General features: G+C 42.0%; 2 protein-coding genes across 3 annotated transcripts; one reads left to right on the forward strand and one right to left on the reverse strand.

The window, feature by feature from the left end:
- Positions 1–1,174: 1,174 nt before the first annotated feature.
- Positions 1,175–6,361, reverse strand: LOC131103496 (protein VCF1). The gene is made up of 3 exons (XM_058049816.2): positions 5,799–6,361; positions 5,442–5,556; positions 1,175–2,029 (listed from the first exon to the last, which is right to left on the reverse strand). The coding sequence occupies exons 1-3, from the start codon at positions 5,813–5,815 to the stop codon at positions 1,808–1,810; spliced, it is 354 nt and encodes a 117-aa protein (XP_057905799.2). The 5' UTR covers positions 5,816–6,361; the 3' UTR covers positions 1,175–1,807.
- Positions 6,362–6,749: 388 nt separating this feature from the next.
- hid1a (HID1 domain containing a) lies at positions 6,750–19,972 on the forward strand. Of its 2 annotated transcripts, XM_058049815.2 has the most exons (19): positions 6,756–6,977; positions 7,421–7,570; positions 8,179–8,349; positions 8,567–8,683; positions 11,185–11,291; positions 11,364–11,480; positions 11,545–11,752; positions 11,830–11,886; positions 12,354–12,494; positions 12,578–12,668; positions 14,202–14,353; positions 14,435–14,513; positions 14,593–14,757; positions 15,091–15,318; positions 16,733–16,869; positions 16,939–17,025; positions 18,198–18,289; positions 18,370–18,528; positions 19,066–19,971. In XM_058049815.2, exons 1-19 carry the CDS (start codon positions 6,912–6,914, stop codon positions 19,127–19,129), a joined length of 2,388 nt encoding a protein of 795 aa, XP_057905798.1. In that variant the 5' UTR covers positions 6,756–6,911; the 3' UTR covers positions 19,130–19,971. The 2 variants fall into 2 exon arrangements, with proteins under 2 accessions (XP_078653399.1, XP_057905798.1); XM_078797273.1 differs by having other exon boundaries at positions 6,750–6,977; positions 16,733–17,025; positions 19,066–19,972.
- Positions 19,973–20,242: the final 270 nt, after the last annotated feature.

Genomic DNA, 20,242 nt, shown 5'->3' on the forward strand with positions numbered 1-20,242 from the left:
TTTATGTGATATGATGGCCTGCCAAACACTTTATTACCACCGCTTTACCGGTAATGTCATGTTTACATTTACAGCTTAACGCCAGTTATGTTAATACATACAAATATACCATGGTATTTATCTTTATGGTATTTATCTTTTTGTTCATAAAGTACAGTTTAAAAAAGTCATATTTAACAGTTACAAATGAGGATTAATCATGATTAATTAGATTAAAATGTGTAACGATTTGACAGGTTTTTGTGTTATTGCTTTACTGTTCCTGCTACTCCTATTTTCTCTTGTTATATTTTCAACTTGTGTTTTAAATTTAAACTTTTCATGAAATAATTTTTTCGCACCCATTACATCACAACTTTATTCTGGAAAAAATTTACATTTTTCAAGTATTATTTTTTCTCTCAAAATGTATTCTTTTAAAAAATAGTGTTAAGTTACATTGTAGTTGTCTTTTTAAATGATTTTTTTCTAGGAAAATGAATTACTAATACGTCTTTTCTGGTAATATTAGATTTTTTTCTCAGATTATCTTATAATTACATAATTTGTCCTGTAATATTATGGCTTTTTCTGTCTTTATCATAGTTTGCCTTTTTCTCATCATAAGGACTTTCTTATACAATATAATACTTTCCACAAAAACATCTCGCTGGAAGCGTTCCCCATAGAATTTAAATGAAAGAATTTCTGCTTTTCAGCAGATCCCAGGAATTAGTGAGCTTCACGGTTTACCCCATTGAATGAAACCTACCTTCCACGGTAACATGCAAAAAATGTGTTATGTGGCTGTACATAACAAGGCCTTCTCCTGAAGGGGGAAATGCCATCATGAATCAGACATATTTCTAATGCTGAATTATCATCAGCTCATTCATCATCTCTAATTTAGCATCCATCACAGGCAGCAAAGTAATGGGGGTCTGCTGTGGCTGTGGAGGTAACCATGGTGATGCAGGGCTGCATTAATGTGTGTAATATGTTATTGTGTCTGACGAGGACGTGTCGTGTGCTAATTAAAGAAGTCTTTGGCGGCTCCTGCCTTACACACAGGTCAGAGCTCATTAGTGGGGGGCTCAATGCATGGACAGTCATTCATTAATGGCAATTTGGAGGGAGGAGAAAGATGATTCCTCCTTTTAGTTGTGATGTAAAACATGACTTCATGGATCTTCACTTTAGATCAATGGAAATTGATTTTTGAAAACACTTTTATTTCTGATATGATTTACAAGAGAGGAGTCAGTGGCATGACACCATGTACACTAAATACAAAAAATAGAACCATGGAAAAAAATAACTCTAGAAAGCAGAGCTGCACTTTCTCCTGGGTCTGGGGATCAGTGCACAAACCTGAAATAACGAGTCCAACGTACAGGCAGACACACTAGGGGCTGCTTTTGTCATTGATAAACCTCAGTCATTAATTACTTATTAGTTGCTCTGACATGTGGACTGTGCAGCAACATGCTGAAATTGAAGAGAATGGAAGTGCACGCAAATTGCTGTGATAGGTCTTTTCATTGTCTGGAATCAGGTTTTGGAGCTAACTATGAGAAAATGGACAGAAAGGTTCAGACCTATGACCTCCCTGAGATACCAGCCAAACAACCTACTTGGAGACTAAACGAGTCAAAAGTGACTGGCCTAAACTTGGACATTTTTGGCAGCTCCCATCATTTGCATGCTATTAAAAGCATCACATCGTCATTGCAGCATGTAAACCAAACCACTGTGGTCACAGTTCTTATTGCTGATTCTCTGAGGCCCTGATACCTGATCAGGTCGTCTTGGGGGACACGGAATGAGGTCACAGCGCCTCTCGGACGTGGCCTCGGCTCTGCAGGCTCTGGAAGTGTGCCTCCCTCAGGATGCGGTTGATGTGCAGGTAGGACCCCGGCTGCGTGGGGCCCCCCATGTCGGAGGACTCGCTGGAGCTGAGAGGACTGCAGGGGCCTGCGGCGCAGCGGCTGCTGCTACAGCTCCCAGACGCATGCTCTGGACTGCTGAGGCTGCTCTCGCTGTTCGATGACTAAAACAACAAAGACCTTTATTGAGACATGTTACTACTCGGTGTGTCACAAGACCCTGCCAGACTAAAATGTGACAGGATTTCTTGTTGGGCACTCATGGGCACTAGGCATTGGATAGTAATTAATTAATCACTCAATAAATGAAAATAAACAGTATAATTTTGCCAGCCTCATTCCATTTCCATGTGCATGCATGTCTGTTTTCCTAGTCTCCTGTTCCCAACAGGGGAGATTGGACGATAAAAGGAAGACGTTGTGACAGTGGATGTGCTATTTCATTCGGAAAGCTTGTACAATATAAGATCTAACACAAGATATCCCATCCATTTATTTTCTATGCCGCTTAATCCACAATAGGGTCACGTGAGTATAGGGTGACCATATGTCCCGATTTGTGCGAGACTGTCCCGCATTTTAATGATTTTTAATGCGTCTCGCAAATGGACTTGCTGTCCCGATCATTTCTGATCGACAGGCACCAATTTTCAAACATGCATCTTAAAATCTTTTTATCAAACGCCTGTGTGAGCTGCGCGAGGAGAGCAGACAACACACAGTGGAGGTTATCATGGGGGCGGGTCTTAGGCTTTGTGTGTGGGTGGGTGTGACTGTGTGCATGACTGTGACAGGCAGGGGTTGCTGTCAATCAAACAACCGGGCACACATGCAGGGAAATCAATTCAACACACGGCGACAGCAAGCCTTTTAGCGACACATTGAAAAGAGATTTGAGATGAATGAATGAAAATGAAGGACTCTGAGAATAAAAGGAAATGCAGCTCCAACAAGGTTACCTCAAGATATGATGAGAGTGAATAATTACAGCCTTTATTGTGAGCTCCTATTGGTAATTAATGCCTACAAGATTAACCTCTTTGGTAGCAGTTTGTGTTGTTTTTTTTAATGCAGATAATTTCAACTGAAATTCTGTGTCCTGTGTTTTTGTTTGTAGATCTATAGTTGTTATTTTGGTATGGGGTAACTACGGCCCGGGGGCCACATCCGGCCTACCAGGCGTTTGAATCCAGCCCGCCAGTTGCTTTGTAAGTATTTCAACTTTTAACATACAAACTGGCAACATGACTTACAAGTCAGATGTCTTATTTAGTAAAAAAAAAAAAAAAAAATGTAAACAAAACTGTAAAATTAAATTACATAGTTTGATGTGGTCTGATGTTTAAAGCGTTCCTGAAAAAAGGGACATGAGAACATAGAGCTGATAGTACACTTTTACAGATAAAATTAGACAAATAATTCAAGGCAAATTATAAGCATAAAATAGTGTGTGTGTTAAATATATGTTCTGGCCACCCGAACAATTTTGTTAACTCAATGCAGCCCACGAGTCAAAATATTTGCCCACCCCTGTATTATACGTTACTGGACAGTTGGCAAGCTGTGCCATATGCATTTTTGGTGTCCGCCGCGAGCGTCATCTGTGTCCCACATTGTCCCCCACAAGCATACTCCCTGTCCCACATCTGGTGAGTTTGGATCTGGATCTATCCCAGCTCACTTTGAAGACTGGTCGCCAGCCAATCACAGGACACATATAGACAAACAACCATTCACACTCACATTCATACCTATGGACCATTTGGAGTCGCCAATTAACCTAGCATGTTTTTGGAATGTGGGAGGAAGTACCCAGTACCAGGAGTTCCTGGAGAAAACCGCACGGGGAGAACAAGAACAAGAAAACTCCATACAGAGATGCCCAAAGCAGATTAAAACACAATACTTCCAGATCCCCTGTTTGGCCAAAATGCTAACCACTCAACCACCGTGTGGCAATACAAGATATGCATGAATAAAATAAATGTAATAAAATATAAATGTAATAATAATTAAATAGACCGCCCTGTGGTGAGTGGTTAGCATGTGGGCCACAGAGTCAGGAGATCAGAAAGACCTGGGTTCAATTCTCTGCTTGGCATCTCTGTGTGTAGTTTGCATTGGCGACACTAGACGCCACAGCAAATTACATTGGCGCGAACTGGCACCAACTGGCTGGACTCCTCGCATTTATTCCTACCAAGTACAAGTCAGAATTTTATTGTTGGTAGATTATAGGTTGGTAGACTATTTTACGTATTAAAGTGATGAAACTCATATTTGAATATATATATACATATGGATGAGCCGGATACTCGTTTATTACAGATAATGCATTTTTGCCAGATATGAGTATAAAACAAGTACATTTTGTCATTATCCGTATTCGTGTTTAAAGAAAATGCTCGTTATGTATTCACTCTTCACGCTCTATGATTGGCCAGTCACACAAAGCGAGACGGCTGCAGTCACAGATGACCTCAGCGGTGCTTCACACGGTGCAACTGGCAAGTTAAAATCGGCTCCTGTTGCGTTGGTCACACTGCCTCCACTTCATTAGGTTTTCTTCAGCTCGCCTTTATTTGGGTTTGTATGTAAAATTACTTGGTAAACTTGTCTTGTGGGCTTGTGTTACGTCTGTCACTTGTGCATTTTTTTCTTATTCCATGAAGTCATCATAAAACAGGTGTACTCTTGCTTATATTGTGTGTGTGTGTGCTATAGCAATGTACTGCCAAAAACTTGGCATTAAACTGCCATTCAACTTGTGAGCTATTTTGTTGTCATTATATTTATCCAAACAAAGGCCTTTAGTTGCGCTAGGGATTCAAGTGATAAGTGATACGTATTTAAATACAAAGTTTGTGTTATTACAAGCTGTTGGTGTTAGCAATTCAGCCTTTTCTCATTCTGCCTTCTCTCTACTGGCTGGCCCGTAGGGAAGCGATCTCAGGTCGGGGTGCGATCCTGGAGAACGGCAAGTCGTACTGACCTGTTCAGTGGTCAAAATGTGTGTCAGTTTGTCACTTCCTGGGACTGCATTTGTTTTTCTTAATATAAAATTTTGCGATTGAAGCGGAGAGATAGGACTGTATGTTATTTAAGCAAAGTCCCTACAAGACCTCCTCTCAACAGCCTCTCTTCGTCAGAGAGCCAGACGCAATGGAATGTTTAATAGGCTTTATTTAATACACAGTTCAGATTTTCATCCAGCTGACTGATTTGACAATAATATGTCTGATGTATTGTCTGGTATCTTTTATCCCCAACACAGACAGACAAACTGTGCTACATTTCAACAGCAGCTGCCCAGATAGCTCAAAAGTGTCACTGGTTTTAAGAGATACCCTTAGCTGCCCTGCGAGATGCCTGGCATAAAAACGTGAAGGCCACCCTGAACAGTGCCTGCACTAAATATACACATAGAATTAGGGAACAACAGCATCTGTAATGGACCTGGCAATTCCCAAGGATGAACTGGTCAATCATGATCGACGGGTTGGCGACCCCCGGGCTATATACATTCAGTGACTTTGTATACTTGTTCTGGATGGTACATATTATGTTTGAAGGTACCTCAGAGTCCCAGGCATCCCGTCCTGGCTCAGGAGAGAGAGGATGAGCTCGGTTCTGCCTTTTGGCTTGAGGAACCAGGTGGCCACTCTCATGACCAGCATTCAGCTGCCTTTTCCTGATGTAGGACAAGTTTAAGCATTAAAAAAACAGGATTAGTCGAATACTAGGCTGTGCCGTATACAGAATGCTACATAGCACATAACGGGCTTTCAAACGTGTCACAAACAAACTACTATCTTTCTGAGAGTGTTCACCGAGTGGACATTAAAGCTGAGAGCACTGTTAGCGCCACTCAAAGCTAGCCAACAAAAGATCTACAGCTTGTTCTTTAGAGTTTGTATGATACGTATAACTCACCTGCTTTCAGTCAACATGTGATGACAAAAAATGCATAAATCTCGATGAACTGCTTTGCAAATCTTCCCCGGATGATCAAAGAAACAGCTCGACGGTTGCTAGCAGTTAGCTCGCTTTTGACAGCTGATTAGCTACAATTTGCGAGCTCACTTCCCTGACAAGCTAATTGTGATTTATGTTATGAAATTAGCCATTGCCAATAAATTAAGAGAACAATCTGATATAGTTTTAACAGACAGAGCTACAATTTAACAGCTACTTTACATCACGTCAAGGCGTACACGGCAAACGATGAGGGTCAAAGAGGCAAACATTCTTTCTTATACGTCATCCACAAGCTAACACTTATTAGCTTTTATGTTGACACGGGGAAATACCGCTTACAACTCATATTTTATCAAACGCGTTTAGTTTATCTCTGAACACATGTATCACCTTTCCAACTCAGTTATATTAGGAATAATCAAATTGTTAATTGAGCTGAAATTAAACACTAAATCAGCCTTCAGTAGCAATCAGAACAAGCCGCTGTTGTACTTGTGTTTACATGTTACTGCGCCTGCGCGGAGACCTACGCAATCATCACAGTAGGAAATTGCGTCGTATCATGCTTCCATACGTATTCAGTAGTATTTTTAATTATTTACAGATTAAATGAAGGAAACAAACACTAATACTGCAGCTACATCGATTCAGAAGCGAATAAATTATAATTTTAGGAATTGTTTATTATACTCGGTGGTTAATTAAAGTATAGCCAAAAGATGTCGCTGTTTGTCGCCAATTGGACCGGGGGAATGAAGCTATCGCACCTCTTCACATATTGAGACAACATAGTTATTTGACATGGACGATTGTGTTGTTCTTAGATCCATTTTTTTGTAAATAGTTAGAATTGTTTATAAACATCTGGAAATACAGCCCATTTCGCGACTTCTGTCGTCCACACAAACCCGGAAGTGACACCCTTCCAGCCAATGGAGTGCAAATAAAGCAAAACAGAAACCCGCCTTCTTCTATGACTGAAAAGGACGGAGGGGAGATTAACAAGGATTCTCGGCGGCAACGGTGCCACCATCGTCATTCTTCTTATTATAAAGGCAAATAATCGCAATGGGCACCACCGACTCAAAACTGAACTTCAGGAAAGCAGTGATTCAGCTGACAACCAAAACACAGGTTAGACCCAACCATTGAAAACAAGGGGCGAGCGCACCGTTGCCCGGAGGAGATAAGACACCGCATTAAAAAAACACTGCCCCATGTTGCAGTTTCTTAGCATCATATGTATTTACCTAGTGTGCGATTTAAAGATTGCATGCGCGTCTGGATAGAAATAATGTCAGATTTTGTGACGCAAACACGATTATAACCCTCTAGTCTCCATTTGTGACTGGGTAGGACGATAAAAGCGAATGTTAAATCAAAGCTGGTCTGCATGGATGCAGCAGGTGCATGGTGGTAGATAAATAGACTGTTTACATTGTCGTCAGCACTAGGCAAGCTACACAACAATAGAGCAGGACTAGATCATTAGATGCATAATGTAACGTCCATGTCACATGACATATATTTCCTGTACTATAATTCAACCTGATATTGCTGAACGTGTTGTTTTGCAGCCGGTGGAAGCCACAGATGACGCCTTCTGGGACCAGTTCTGGGCAGACACCACCACCACAGTGCAGGATGTTTTTGCACTGGTTCCAGCTGCAGAGATCAGAGCTCTACGAGAGGAATCACCCTCCAATTTAGCTACTCTGTGCTATAAGGTAAACACAATAATGCCTGCTAGTAATGGAACAGTGCTTTTGAACACAATGCATCCCACGCACTTAGATGTGGAAATCAGTGAGTCACCTCCCTCCTCCTGCTTTCTTTTTCACTTCCTGTCTCTGAGGTCGCAGGTTGCAACAACACATTAATAGGTTCATGAAGGGTTGGACAAAACGGCCGAAGCAGCACCATCGCCAGATAGCGTACAATTTCTCTTCATATATTGTCCCAAGGCTTTATTTACTCAACTGCAGAGAGCACCAGGACTTTATTAAGGGTTTAAATAAATGACAAACACACATCTGATACTGATTTATAGTAAAACATATAGAATGTAGTTTTCCAGTCCCTATTTTCATTGGGTTAGTGTTGAAATATATATTTTATAGTTGTTGCAGTAGTCGGGAATGCTGTGTGGGGCATTTTCCACTTTAAAGGTGCAGACTATCATCTCTCACTTAGTTAAATTTTCTTCTCATCCACAATGGCATTCATATCATTGCCATCCAATCCCATATAATACAAATAATACTTGTATTATTAAAATGTATGTAATTTCCCTTGAAGAATAACAGCCTTTCTGTTTTATGACACCTCTCCTCAGGCTGTGGAGAAACTAGTGCAGGGGGCCGACTCGGGCTGCCCCTCTGAGAGGGAGAAGCAAGTGGTCCTGAACTGCATTCGCATCCTGACCCGTATCCTCCCTTACATCTTTGAAGACCAGGACTGGAGGGGGTTCTTCTGGTCTACAGTGCCTGGCGCAGGGCGAGCCGGGGTGAGTGACCATCGGGTGGCAACACGCATCTTAAAATAAATCCCAGCTCTTGTTTATCAAGACTGAATGGAATGGTGATGGTGATGATGTGGTTTTGATGCTTACTCACTGCAATAATGTAACACATTGAATGACCTCTTAAGGTACTTTCCTCATTCCAACCGTGGCGGAGATATCTTTGTATTTTCTTTTATTTAAACAAACTGTACATTTCCAGACAGAGGAGCTGGAGGATGATGAAGGAGCTCGCCCCCTGGCAGAGTCTCTCCTCTTGGCCATCGCCGACCTCCTGTTTTGCCCTGACTTCACTGTGCACAGCCACAGGAGAGGTCCGGTAAGAACCCAACATGACCACAATGCTAAGTCATCTATTGCTTCAGATGGAAGTCAGAGTTGGCTTCGAAGCATTTCCTCCTTCCTTCTGCATAGTCACCCAACTAACCTGTCACCCAAGTTTGCAAATAAATTAAAAGACTGTGATGACAGCTACACTGTCACTCATAACAGGAAGATTAAAGGAATGTTGCAAGTCTGGCTTTTAATCATAATTTGACTTTTTCAAGTCTAATAATTTCACCACAAATTTGTTTGTTTTCCAGTGTATAAGCTGTTCACACTTTGAACCCTGCAGCTTAGTGATGCAGCTAATTTGTGTGACGCCTGGTGTCCTTTGGGGCAGAAATTTTGCTCTTCCTCATCATTCATGATGTGTGACACCACTGATTAAGTTTTTGATTCGATACCAAGTAAAATTTAGTCTGGTGTCTGTGATACCAATCCGATAGCATAGCTCATAAAATAAAGAAAGTTTCTTTAAGTGCAGTTAATTTAGACAAGGTCTGTGCTGCTGTTCATGACTGAAGTGTTGATATTTTGATTAGAGAATTAATTTTACAGCAAGATCTGGCATCGGAGGTATCTGCATGTCATTATTCATCATGGAGAACACATGGAGAGGTTTCAGGTTGAAGAGCTTGCTACTTTTCCTCAGGTCTGCCGGTGGAGTGGTGTTGAGTGGTGTGGTGTTGAGAAGTCCAATGTCGTTGTCGAGATTTGGGGATTTGGGGTGGCTGGACTGCCACTTGCTGGGGAGGACAGCACAGGACAGGACAGGCCGATTTACCCTGGGGAAACGAAAGAGGGAGAGAGATATGTGTGGCCCTGCATTTGTGTGGCTGTTTGGGTCCAACACCTTTAGTGGTTTTAGCTCCCATATTATATATTGGTACGCTTTTTATTATTATGCTCTATCTAGAAATTATGGTAATCATCTTAGTGGATTATATTTATTATAAAAAATAATCTCTATGGACTATGATGTTTGCAGATTACATTGTGATTTGTAGTGAGAGTAGGGAACGGGTGGAGGAGATGCTAGAAGAGTGGAGGTTTGCCCTGGAAAGAAGAGGAATGAAGATTAGCCGCAGCAAGACGGAGTATATGTGTGTGAATCAGAGGGACCCAAGTGGAAGAGTGAGGTTACAGGGAGAAGAGATACAGAAGGTGGAGAATTTTAAGTACTTGGGGTCAACAATTCAGAACAATGGAGATTGTGAAAAGGAGGTGAAGAATGGATGTGTTGGGCGTGATGTGTGATAGAATATTCATTCATTTTCTACCGCTTTTTCCTCACAAGGGTCGCGGCTGTCTTCGGGCGAGAGGCGGGGGTACACCCTGGACTGGTCGCCAGCCAATCACAGGGCACATATAGACAAACAACCATTCACACTCACATTCATACCTATGGACAATTTGGAGTCGCCAATTAACCGAGCATGTTTTTGGAATGTGGGAGGAAACCGGAGTACCCGGGAGAACATGCAAACTCCATACAGAGATGCCCGAGGGTGGAATTGAACCCTTGTCTCCTAGCTGTGAGGTCTGCGCACTAACCACTAGACCGCCGTGCCGCCCCATGTGATAGAATAGTTTCAGCTAAAATGAAAGGAAAGGTTTACAAAACTGTTTACAAAACTGCCATGTTGTTCGGTCTAGAGACAGTGCCACTGAGGAAAAGACAGGAAGCAGAACTGGAGGTAGCAGAGATGAGGATGCTGAGGTCCTCATTGGGAGTGACCAGGATGGATCGGATCAGGAAGGAGTACATCAGAGGGACATTTCATGTTGGAGGCCTTGGAAGTCAGAGAGACCAGACTGAGATGGTTGGGACATGTCCAAAGGAGAGATAGTGAATATATTGGTAGAAGGATGCTGCGTTTAGAGCTGCCAGGTAGGAGGCATAGAGGAAGACCAAAGAGGAGGTTTATGGATGTAGTGAAGGAGGACATGAGGGTAGTTGGTGTGAGAGAGACAGATGCAGAAGACAGGGTTGGATGGAGGAGATTGATTTGCTGTGGCGACCCCTGAAGGGAAAAGCCCAAAAAGAAAGAAGCTCTTAGGACGATGCTATAGAAATTAAACTTGGACTAACAAGTCATGGAAACAATGATTAGACCACCCTTGGTATGAGTGTATTATCCACTTGAGGGACATTCCAACATGGACTATGACATTTTGAAGTCAAGCACTTTCCTGTCTCTTGAAAACAAGGCGGCATGGTGGTGTAAGTGGCATGATATTAGTTTGCAGGAGTGCTGCTGGCACTGGGGAGCTGTGGTTTGAGGAAAAACATGAATTCCGACATGCATGATTTGAGTTAACTCGTTGTGTGTTTCTTCACAAAGAAGATCATTCATGGCTATCTACCGCCTTGTTCTTTTCAGAGTACATGCTGCTAATGGCAGAAACAAACACAAATCCACTTTTACTTTGGCGGATGTCTGCGTTCAGCTGGTTCTATTCCAGTGTTAATTAGATATGTAAATATGTTTGCAGGACTCGGTGGAGAGCATGCACTCCATAGACAGCTGTGAATACATCTGGGAAGCGGGAGTGGGCTTTGCGCAGTCCCCCCCTCTAAACTATATCCATGACTTAAATCGGTGAGTCCACCTACGCCTCATTTACTCCCATCTACTCACTGGTGGAGTCATTTATTTATGATTTATTGTCAGGACGGAGCTGCTGAGATTGCTCCTCACCTGCTTCTCCGAGGTTATGTACCTGCCCGCTTCATCAGACACCAATGTCCTCAACCCCTGGGTGACCTTCTTCTGCTCTACTGAGAATCGGTAAAACATCATCCACTCATCGCCGTGCACGCCTATTATTTAACGCTTGTGTACCTCCTACCAGGCATGCTTTGCCCCTGTTCACCTCTCTGCTCAATGTGGTGTCCGCCTACGACCCGGTGGGCTATGGCATCCCATACAACCACCTGCTCTTCTCCGACTATCGGGAGCAGCTGGTGGAGCAGGCGATGCAGATCCTCATTGTGACACTGGAGCACGACAGAGGGGGTTCCCATTGCCCGTCCTCCCCGTCTAGTGTGGAGGAACGAGAGGTTAGATTCGATGACAGCTGCAGATCTTTTACAATGTGATGATGAACTAATAATAATTTGCCTTTCTGTCTGTGCAGTCCACCGGCCCTGAAAACCTGTTTGTCAATTATTTATCAAGAATTCACAGAGAGGAGGTAAAAAAATGCTTAAAGGGGACCTATTATACCGCTTTTCTGACCTATAAATGTTGTTCACACCAGATGCGTAGATTCTTAGAGTTCATGCACGGTAAGTCAGGGGTGTCCAGCCAGTAGCTCACAAGCTACCAATTGCTCCTAACCACTAACCACTCCAAAGGCTTTATTCATTTATTATCAAAATTAGGAAGTGGGGTTCGGCAGTAGTCCGGAAGTACTTGGGAGTGTGACCAATCACAGTGGAGTGGGCATACTGGAAGTTGGGCTGTGGGTGGAATAAATTAAAACAGACCGTTTTTGAAATCCAAGGAAATACAGGTGGAATAGGTGCAGATGCTGAAAGATCTAGAAAGTATTCTGTGCGGGTTGTCGTGTGGAGCTGCTCTATAGAAGTCCATAACTCAATGCAAAGGTCTGAAAAATGAGCGTAATAGGTCCCCTTTAAAGGCCTTCTTGTCTTCCAGGACTTTGACTTTGTGCTCAAAGGCTTAGCTCGTCTGCTAACCAACCCTTTGACTCAAACCTACCTGCCCAATTCCACCAAGAAGATCCAGTTCCACCAGGAGCTTCTGGTGCTTTTCTGGAAACTTTGTGACTTTAACAAGGTTGGATGGAGAATTTACAAGAACATTTTATTGTGATCCAAGATGCGATGGTATTAAAAGTCTGTGTTTGTCTTCCCATGCAGAAATTCCTCTTTTTTGTCCTGAAGAGCAGCGATGTACTGGATATTCTGGTTCCAATACTCTACTACCTTAATGATGCTAGAGCTGATCAATGTAAGTCTTTGTATTATATATAGTAAACTTGGAAATATTGCAAAATTCCCAAACCTATACCCCTTTAGTCATGTACCCCCTACCTACTCCAGCACACTTGAAAAACAACATTAACAACATCGTCATTAACTTGAAATATTGAACATGATGAATTGGTTAATTCATTTTGCAGTAGGTAATTAATTGTATTTCAAATATTTGTATTTTGCATGGTAAAATTTTGTGTGTGTCACATGACCACTCGTAAGTATTTGCTTACATATCTTTTATTTCAGCCCGATGTTGGGATCCTTCCATTTTAATGAGTTGAACTTGAGCTTCACTTTTGTCCATTTGCAATCGTTATGATTTAAATCTGACTATAACTTGATAGCGAAATGATAGGGAAAGTTTAAGAAACATAATAAAGCATTACAAAGTACAAAAATAAATACCACCAGTGCTAAAGTTTCATTTTCAGGGAAATCTCCACTCATCCTGACATGCACATACAGTACATATATTGACAGGTTTTTACAGTGCAGGGATTGGGACAACAATATGAATAAAATCTCCAAGATGAAACACCCTTAATGCACAACATAATCAAACTTACTTCATATAATTCATAAACTTCATGCTGTCCCCTCCCCTCTGCTCGAAATTGTGTTAGGCACTAATTGTTTTTCATTTTTATTCATATATCCCCATGACATACGTAGACCCATGCTCTGTTTCACAATGTCACAGTACATAGAAAATTCACGTTTCTCCTCAATGAACCACAGCTCCCTCTGCGCCTGCAGCACACATGTACACTACACATTACCACCATGCTTGACACAAGAAAATTATCACACTACTCCCTTGTGTTGAGTAGTATTTAGACCAGTGGTTCTCAACTGGTGGTCCAGGACCTAAAGTGGGTTGTGGAGCTGTTTTCATTGGGTTGTGGGGTTTTTGCCTCGGACAAAAAGGAAAAAAATGTCACGAGCCAATGAATGTCCATCATGTTCTTGTCTGAACTATTTGTTCGCTATGCCGCCATGAGATGCATGACATGTTTCTGGGCAACTGTTTGAGTGGGAGAGGAAGAACATCAATTTGGAGAGTTAATGCGCTGTTCATCCGTCACACAGCTGCAGATATCTGCTGGAGATGAGCTTGCTATAAGGAGACAGCATCAATTTATGTTTTGTTGAAAACATCCATTCATTCATTTTCTGCATGCTAACCACTGGACAACCGTGTTGAAAACAGATACTTGAAATTTGAGATACATACTGTATGACAAGTTTGAGTTAAAAAATTCCCACAATTTGGCTCACACTTGTCACTGAGGGGTGATGGTGCACCAAACCAGTTGAGAACCTCTAATTTAGCCAATAATGGCTGGGTTGAGTCATTTTAAGTGGATAGTAAATATATATTGCTGTAAAAGCCTGCACACTCACTACTTTAAAGTATATAATTTATTTGTGAAAATCATAAAAATGCATGCTGAAAGATTTTTGAAAGATAGTCTATCTAATCTTATGTTGTTATTGTCCGTAGCCCGTGTGGGACTCATGCACATTGGAGTGTTCATCCTCCTGCTGCTGAGCGGGGAGAGAAACTTTGGAGTACGCTTAAACAAGCCCTACGCACTTCATGTGCCCATGGACATCCCCGTCTTCACAGGCACTCACGCGGACCTGCTCATTGTGGTGAGAGGCCCGACATGTCGCCATGGAGACTTCAGTAAAGGAAAGAAGCCAACCAGCTGTTGCTCTTGTTTGCTTTTGCAGGTTTTCCATAAGATTATCACCACGGGCCACCAGCGTTTACAGCCACTCTTTGACTGCCTGCTCACCATTGTTGTGAATGGTGATTTTACTCATTGTTATGGATCTTATCAAGAACTCCCTTTGTAAACAATTTGCCTAAATGGCCATTTTTTCCACAGTGTCTCCCTATTTGAAAAGCCTGTCCATGGTAGCGGCTAACAAGCTGCTCCACCTGCTGGAAGCCTTCTCGACAAGCTGGTTCCTGTTTTCTGCAGCCCAGAACCACCACCTTGTCTTCTTTCTGCTGGAGGCGTTTAACAACATTATACAGTACCAGTTTGACGGTAAGAGAACTTGTTCTTGGAGCCTCAAAATGCAAATATTTGAGAATGTGTCATCTTTCATGTGTGAGTGCTGCACAACCAAAACAACAATAATGGATCTTAGCTTTATATTACTTGAAGTATCTAACAGTGACAACACTCCTTATAGTTCAGAAAAGGAGGAACTAATTAAAAGGAATAATGTGGCCAGAAGGATGTAGCTTAACTTCCCAAAGCAAACCAGTTGAGGCCGACTCAACAGCATCTGCCTCACTTACCTCAAGACAGAATCAATCAATTACACACAATTGCCAGAATGCTGAAACATCAATGGTCTAATGTGTTCTTTTCCAGGTAACTGTAACCTGGTGTACGCCATCATCCGCAAACGAAACTTATTCCATCAGCTGGCCAACCTGCCGTCAGACCCTGCCTCTATCCAGAAGGCTCTGCAGAGAAAGAGGAAGTCACCTGACGTTATCTCCCGCACCAGCTCACAGGAGACCGTGTCCATGGAGGGCTCCCGCCCCGCGGTGCCAGCAGAGCCTGGAACCTTGAAGGCCAGTCTGGTTGCCATGCCTGGTAAAATAACATATTTATATGGTGTAATTCACATTTCATTCATATTTCATCACGTTTTGAGAATGATAAAACCGTTTGCTTTTATTTTAGATGTTCAATATTATATGCCGTATATTACTGTGCCTAAGGCTTTTTAATTGACAGTTACATAAAGTTTTATGTAAAGTGTTTATATTTTTTCTTTTCGATTTACCATGGCATGCTGTCAATTCATTTATGGGCCACATCATGACTGATGGCAGCCCATTCTTGCATAATCGGTGCTTGGAGTTTTTCAGAATTTGCATGTTTTTGTTTGTCCACCCGCCTCTTGAGGATTGACCGTAAGTCCCCAAAAGGATTAAGGAGTTTGGACCCAAAATGTTGATGTTTTGTTCCCCCAGCAAGTTAGTTACCACTTTTGCCTCACGACAAGGTGCTTTGTCATGTTGGAAAAAACATTGTTTGTCAGCGAACTGTTCTTGGTTGGGAAAAGTTGCACTCAGAGGATGTTTTGGTTCCTATTCTTTACCCATGTCTGTGTTCTTTGGTAAAATTATGAGTGAGCCCTGAGAAGCAATCCTACTCGTGAATTAATGTTGGCATGACACAGGACTGATGGTAACGCTCACCTTTTCTTCCCAGGACAAGCTTTTTTTTTATAGATCCCCCAAACAATATTCATCAGAATATTGTACCTATTGCCCTGTAATTGGCTGGCGTCCAGCCCACGGTGTACTCTGTCTTTCTCCTGAAGACAGCTGGGATAGGCTCCAGCACCCCCGCGACCCTCGTGAGGATAAGCGGTAGAAAATGAATGAATGAATATTGTACCTTTTGTCAATACCAGCTTGTCCCAGATGTTTTTCCCAGAGATTTATTTTTTTTTGCTGCCCTTCTTGACTCCAGGCCATCTTCCGACAGTATTCTCCCCACTGTGCATGTAGATGCACTCGTACTGCCTGCTACCATTCCTGAGCAAGCGCCGCATTGGTGGTGCCCAGTTCCTGCAGCAAAGTCAACTTTTAGAGACAGTCCTGATGCTTGCTGGCCCTTCTTGAATGCCCTCATGCCTTTTTCATAACAATTAAACCTCTATCCTTGAAGTTCTTAATAGGCTGATAAATGGTTGGTTTAGCTGAAATCTTAGCAGTAGTGCGATCAAGCCCTTTTTGTGCAAAGGAAGGATGACTGCACAAGTTTTCTTGCAGGTAAGCATGGTTAACTAAGGAAAAACAACAATTTCAAGCACACCCAGTCTTTTAAAGTTTCCAGTCTGTTATCCTCACTCAGCATGATAGAGCCTTCAGCCTTTGTCCTTGTCAACACCCTCAACCTACAGTACATGTTTTTCACCACCAGTCAATCAATTGTCCTTATTACTTATATGTAATCTACGTATAAAGTTTAGTTTTGTATGTGTGTGACCCTCCAGGTATTGATAAGCTGACTGAGAAGTCCCAGGTATCAGAGGATGGCACCATGGTTTCAGTGCCAAAGACAGAACACTCGGAGCAGACTGCAGCCACAGGAACCAGCGACACAGAGTCCAACTCAGGCAGAGACAATGAAGTCAGTGTTGTGGTTCATGTTCTTGTTGCTAGTGTGTGTAGTGTGAGTCTAACTCTTTACCGCTCTCAGGATGTGTTCTACACTGAAGCTGAAATGGAGAGAAGACGTTTGTCGAGTGCTTCTTCAGCATCACTTTGGGCTCCGACACCAGATTGGGTCAGTAGTTGTGGTTTTTGCCAATAGATTAATACGATCCTTCCTTCCTTGTAGCATCAGTAGGTAGTGTGATACAGTATGGGGAAGGACTGTACTGTGGTGTGAAAGAGTGTTTGCCCACTTCCTTCTTATTTTGTCACACTTGCATGTTTTAGATCATCAACAAATGGAAATATTAGTCAATGACAACACATCAGACCACAAAATGCAGTTTTAAATGAAACTTTTTATTATTAAGGGAGAAAAAAATTCCAAACCTACATAGATAGCTCTTTGTGAAAAAGTAATAACTGGTTGGGCCACCCTTAGCAGCAACAACTGCAATCAAGCATTTGCGCTAACTTGCAGTGAGTCTCTTACAGCTGTGGAGGAATTTTGGCCCTCTAATATTTGCTAAATTGTTGTCATTCAGCCACATCAGAGGTATTTCCAGCATACTGCCACTGCATCGTCAGGACTTTGACTAGTCTTCATTTTGTTTTTCTTCAGCCATTCAGTAGTGGACTTGCTGGTGTGTTTTGGATCACCAACATATTGTCCTGCAGGATTTTTTGGTAGACAGCAAAATCCATGGTTCCATTTATCACAGCAAGTCTTCCAGGTCCTGAAGCAGCAAAACAGACCATCACAGTACCACCACCATATTTTACTGTTGGTATAATGTTTTCTTTTACGCCAGTTGTAATGTGACACACACCTTCCAAAAAGTTCATTTTTTGTCTCAGACCACAGAGTATTTTCCCAAAGATCTTGGGGATCATCAAGATGTTTTCTGGCAAAATTGAGATGAATTGAATGTTCTTTTTGCTCAGCAGTTTGTTTCTTCTTGGAACTCTGCCATGAAGGACATTTTTGCCTAGTGTCTTTCTTATGGTGGAGTCATGAACACTGACCTTAACTGGCGCAAGTGAGGCCTGTAGCTCTATGGATGTTGTTGTGGGGTCTTTTGTGACCTCTTGGATGAGTTGCTGTGCTCTTGGGGTCATTTTGGTTGGCCAGCCACCACTTGGCAGGGGGGAAATCACGTTTTCACACAGGGCCATATATGTTTTTCTCCCTTCATAAAACATTTAATTAAAAATGCAACAACACTCTCACCGCTGTATATGAAATGATACAGTTCCACTCCAGTACTAAAGGGGGCAACAATGAGCATTCCTTTTCTTTCTCAGGTCCTTTCCTGGAAGTGCAAGCTGCCACTGCAGACCATCATGCGACTGCTGCAGGTGTTAGTTCCCCAAGTGGAGAAGATCTGTATTGACAAGTAAACACATCTACACATTTTCCTCACTTTTTGCCGTAGTAAGACATCGTCAATAAACGTCCTCTTGATTGTGACCGCAGGGGTCTGACTGATGAATCCGAGATCCTGAAGTTTCTCCAGCATGGAACGTTAGTGGGCCTGCTGCCCGTCCCTCACCCAATCCTCATCAGAAAGTACCAGGCCAACGCTGGCACCGCCATGTGGTTTCGCACCTACATGTGGGGTGTAGTCTATTTGCGGTGAGTCCACCTCTGCTTTCTACTTAGGGGTGAGCTGGAGCCTATCCTAGCTGGCCAGTCATTCACAGGACAAACAATCACAGTGAGGAGATTTGAACACAGTAACACCTGGCTGTGGGGCCCATGTGCTGCAGGAAATAACGAAAACAGAAATAAATGTCCTTTACTAAAACCTTTTGATATTGTAATAGTTGAAAATGAATTACTCTTCCGACACTCGCTTCAGTAGAATGAAAAAAAAGCTGAACATTAACTGTCATCCAAGTGTAAAAAGAAATTAACCACTTTAATATTTAGAGTTTTTTACTTTACTCTTTAAAGACTCAACTTTTATGGTGAATGAGGACAAATGATGAGTAGTAAGTGTCACACATCTCATCTTTTAGCAATAGCTTCTCTAATAAAAGCGTAAAAAGAAATTAGGCACTCATCTTTTAATATGATGAACTCTCATGACAGAGTAAAACCAAGTTTACTAATCATGAAAAATGCTAATAGATACTAATAGAAATATCTCTGTCCCCCCTTCCCCACCAGCAATGTGGACCCTCCCATCTGGTACGACACAGATGTGCGCCTCTTTGAAATTCAGAAGATGTAGGATGTCATCAATGGATTCTTCAATGGATGGATGGGTTCCCATGTAAAAAGCTCACGGTGTTAAACTTGCCTCATTCAGTAGTCATCATGATGATGCATGTTTTGGGTCACTCATTGAGACACAAAAACGGTATTTATTCCATTTGTCAACATTGTCAGTAGGCTACTAACATCTCGTTCTGACCTGAAGAATGTGTGCAGAGATGACTGCATTTTGTTTTGATGTGGAACTCTTTTGTCAGTCACATTTCAGTCAGACAAGTCAAACTAGTTTGAGAGAGGCAACATCGTCCTGGGAGGGGTAAGTGTTTTTTTCCACCAGCTGGCTCGATACTGGAAGGCAGTTCAACTCAATGTCGGGGTGAGACGTTATGCTAATGAGCGTGTTTGACTTTTTTCCATATCACAGGTCACGTTTGGGGATTTCGCTGTAAAATAAGAACTTAAGGTCGTGCACTTTATCCACGATTACGCTGAACAGCACCATATCCAAGTTTAACATTATTCCATCTTGACATGCTTTAAAGTCAACTTGCACCTTTTTTATGTTATGTAACAGTAAATAGCTGTATGTGAAGGACAGTGTTGAATATATACACATGTATCAGTTTAAAAGTGTATTTTCCTTAAATTATGCTGAATATATATATACTATATATGTGTCTGTGAGTGTGTGTGTGTGAAAATGAGGAAAATTGTGCTTTGGACTGAATACTTGCATTTGGAAGACTGATTGCAACATGCTGAAGTAAAAGCGTTGTGTATTGTGACCACAAGATGGCACCGTTTCCTTCTGATACGGCCCGAAAAAGCCCTCTTATAAGACAGTTACATTTATTACATATATACACACACATTCATTCATTTTCTACCGCTGATCCTCATGAGGGTCACGGGGGTGCTGGAGCCTACCCCAGCTGGCTTTGGGCGAGAGGCAGGTTACACCCTGGACTGGTCTATATATATATATATATATTTATATATAATATTAGATGCCCCTATAAAATCTAAATACACATATGAATTCTACCTTTTTATATTAATATATATTTTTATATTAAAAGCTCTTGAACAATGAGTTTATTATTCTTTTAGAACTGCAGACCTGCAGATA

Source organism: Doryrhamphus excisus, linkage group LG16 (genome assembly GCF_037039965.1).
Source record: "Doryrhamphus excisus strain RoL-2023G ecotype Guam linkage group LG16, RoL_Dexc_Guam_v1.1, whole genome shotgun sequence".
Classification (NCBI taxonomy): Eukaryota; Metazoa; Chordata; class Actinopteri; order Syngnathiformes; family Syngnathidae; genus Doryrhamphus; species Doryrhamphus excisus.